At 39.5% G+C, this 1,877-nt stretch overlaps 1 protein-coding gene across 1 annotated transcript; it reads left to right on the plus strand.

Annotated features, from left to right (window-relative positions):
• Positions 1-1,190: 1,190 nt before the first annotated feature.
• LOC116016155 (S-norcoclaurine synthase 1-like) lies at positions 1,191-1,664 on the plus strand. The gene has a single exon (XM_031256318.1). The coding sequence runs from the start codon at positions 1,191-1,193 to the stop codon at positions 1,662-1,664; it is 474 nt and encodes a 157-aa protein (XP_031112178.1).
• The last annotated feature ends 213 nt before the right edge of the window (positions 1,665-1,877 follow it).

A 1,877-nucleotide genomic window follows, 5' to 3' on the forward strand; every position in this document is an offset into this window, starting at 1 on the left:
GCAAATTATACCGTGCACCACGGTGCACATAGCAATGTGCACCACATATCTAAACGACGTCGTTTTGAGTATTGTAAACTAATTGTCTGTTTTTTTTAAATCACGTTTCCCGTTTCGGCCGATCTCTGTATTTATGTTAATATTCTGTGTATTCCAGGCAATCATTCTGTGTATTCTAGGCAACCGTTATGTGTATTCATGTTAGTAACACATGTTGTGATGTGCTTGTGCATTCGAATGTTTAAGATGATGATGTCTGTGTTTTTTGTGTCAATATTCTGTGTATTCATGTTATTAACACATGTTGTGATGTGTTTTTGCATTCGAATGTTAGGAGGATGAGTGCTGTGTATTTTGTGTCAATATTCTGTGTATTCTGGACAAACATTATGTGTATTCTAGGCAAACGTTCTGTGTATTCTATATAATGATTATGTGTATTATAGATAATGAATTCGCTGGAGTCATTCGCGTCCGCTTCCGCGTCCACTAACATCTGTGTATTTTGTGTCAATATTCTGTGTATTCTGGGCAAACATTCTGTGTATTCTAGGCAAACGTTCTGTGTATTCTAGATAATGATTATGTGTATTATAGATAATGAATTCCATGGAGTCATCCGCGTCCGCGTCCACTTACACCAAAACGACGTCGTTTTACATACGTGGTGCACATTGCTATGTGCACCGTGGTGCAGGGTATAACAATTGATAAAATGTCAACCCTTATTTTTTACACTGTACCAAAAACTTCTAAAAATCTACTGGTATGGTTGCTTTGTAGGTTTAAACCCATAGCCCATAAAAATAAAATAGATAGGATGGATGGGAGCATGTGGGCCAGAAAGCCCAATAACGCAGACAAATTTAGTCAAAGCCCCAAATCATTCTCTTGGACGGGCTGGGAAACTAGGGCAGACAGAGCTGATCGAGAAGCGAGGATGATCGATCATATGATACCAATCAGCCCATTGCTAAACGTTAAATAATATTGTTTGTTACGATGGAACATTTATTGTTTTTAGTGACTCATTGGTACTTGGAATCATTGAAAATATATTCTTCTCGGCCGCTGGCAGATGCCGTCTGTGTCTGTATCTGCTATTTCTACCTATATCAGTTTACATTTTTGAGTTGTATTGAATCTCAATCGGTGAAATTTCCGCTTTGCCTCTTCCTCGAAGATCGAAAATGGAGTTCGGAGCAGTTTCCGACGAGATGGAAGTAAAGGCGCCGGCGGCCGAGGCATGGAAGGTGTATTCTACTCTGCAACTGGCGAAACTTGTCGTGGAGATGCGTCCTGACTTGGTTGAGAAGTTTGAGGTAGTCGAAGGTGACGGTGGCGTCGGAACAATTCTGAAGCTGAGTTTTCCGGCGAGCACGCCGGTGTTTACGTATTCGAAGGAGAAATTCACCGTTGTTGACGAAGAGAAGCGAGTGAAAGAAGCGGAGGTGATTGAAGGCGGATACCTGAATCTAGGGTTCACTCTGTTTCGGGTTCGGTTTGAAATTATAGAGAAAGATGAAATCACTTGCATCACTAAAACTACAATTGAGTATGAAGTGAAGGAGGAATCAGCTGCCAATGCTTCATTTGTTAGTACTCAGACTTTTGTTGAAATCATGAATGCCGTTGCAACCTATCTAACCACTAAGCAATTGTAATGGAATTGGCCTGCTTGAGTCTTTGCAATAAGATTGCCATATATTTTTATTATCTTTTGTATGATTTGGGAGTTATTAATCATCTTTTTTATGATTTGTCAGTTATTAATCTATCTATTTATTAATTTATCAAAGGGAAAATGGCATCTTTAGTCCCTAAATTATAGGGGTAGTGTAGACTCAGTCGCTAAGTTATGGCGGTATGCGAGTTTA

The sequence above is a fragment of the Ipomoea triloba genome, chromosome 4, assembly GCF_003576645.1.
Source record: "Ipomoea triloba cultivar NCNSP0323 chromosome 4, ASM357664v1".
Classification (NCBI taxonomy): Eukaryota; Viridiplantae; Streptophyta; class Magnoliopsida; order Solanales; family Convolvulaceae; genus Ipomoea; species Ipomoea triloba.

Excerpts from the sequence above, each read along its gene's own strand:
- LOC116016155 (XM_031256318.1), top strand. The coding sequence starts at position 1,191 with ATGGAGTTCGGAGCAGTTTCCGACGAGATGGAAGTAAAGGCGCCGGCG.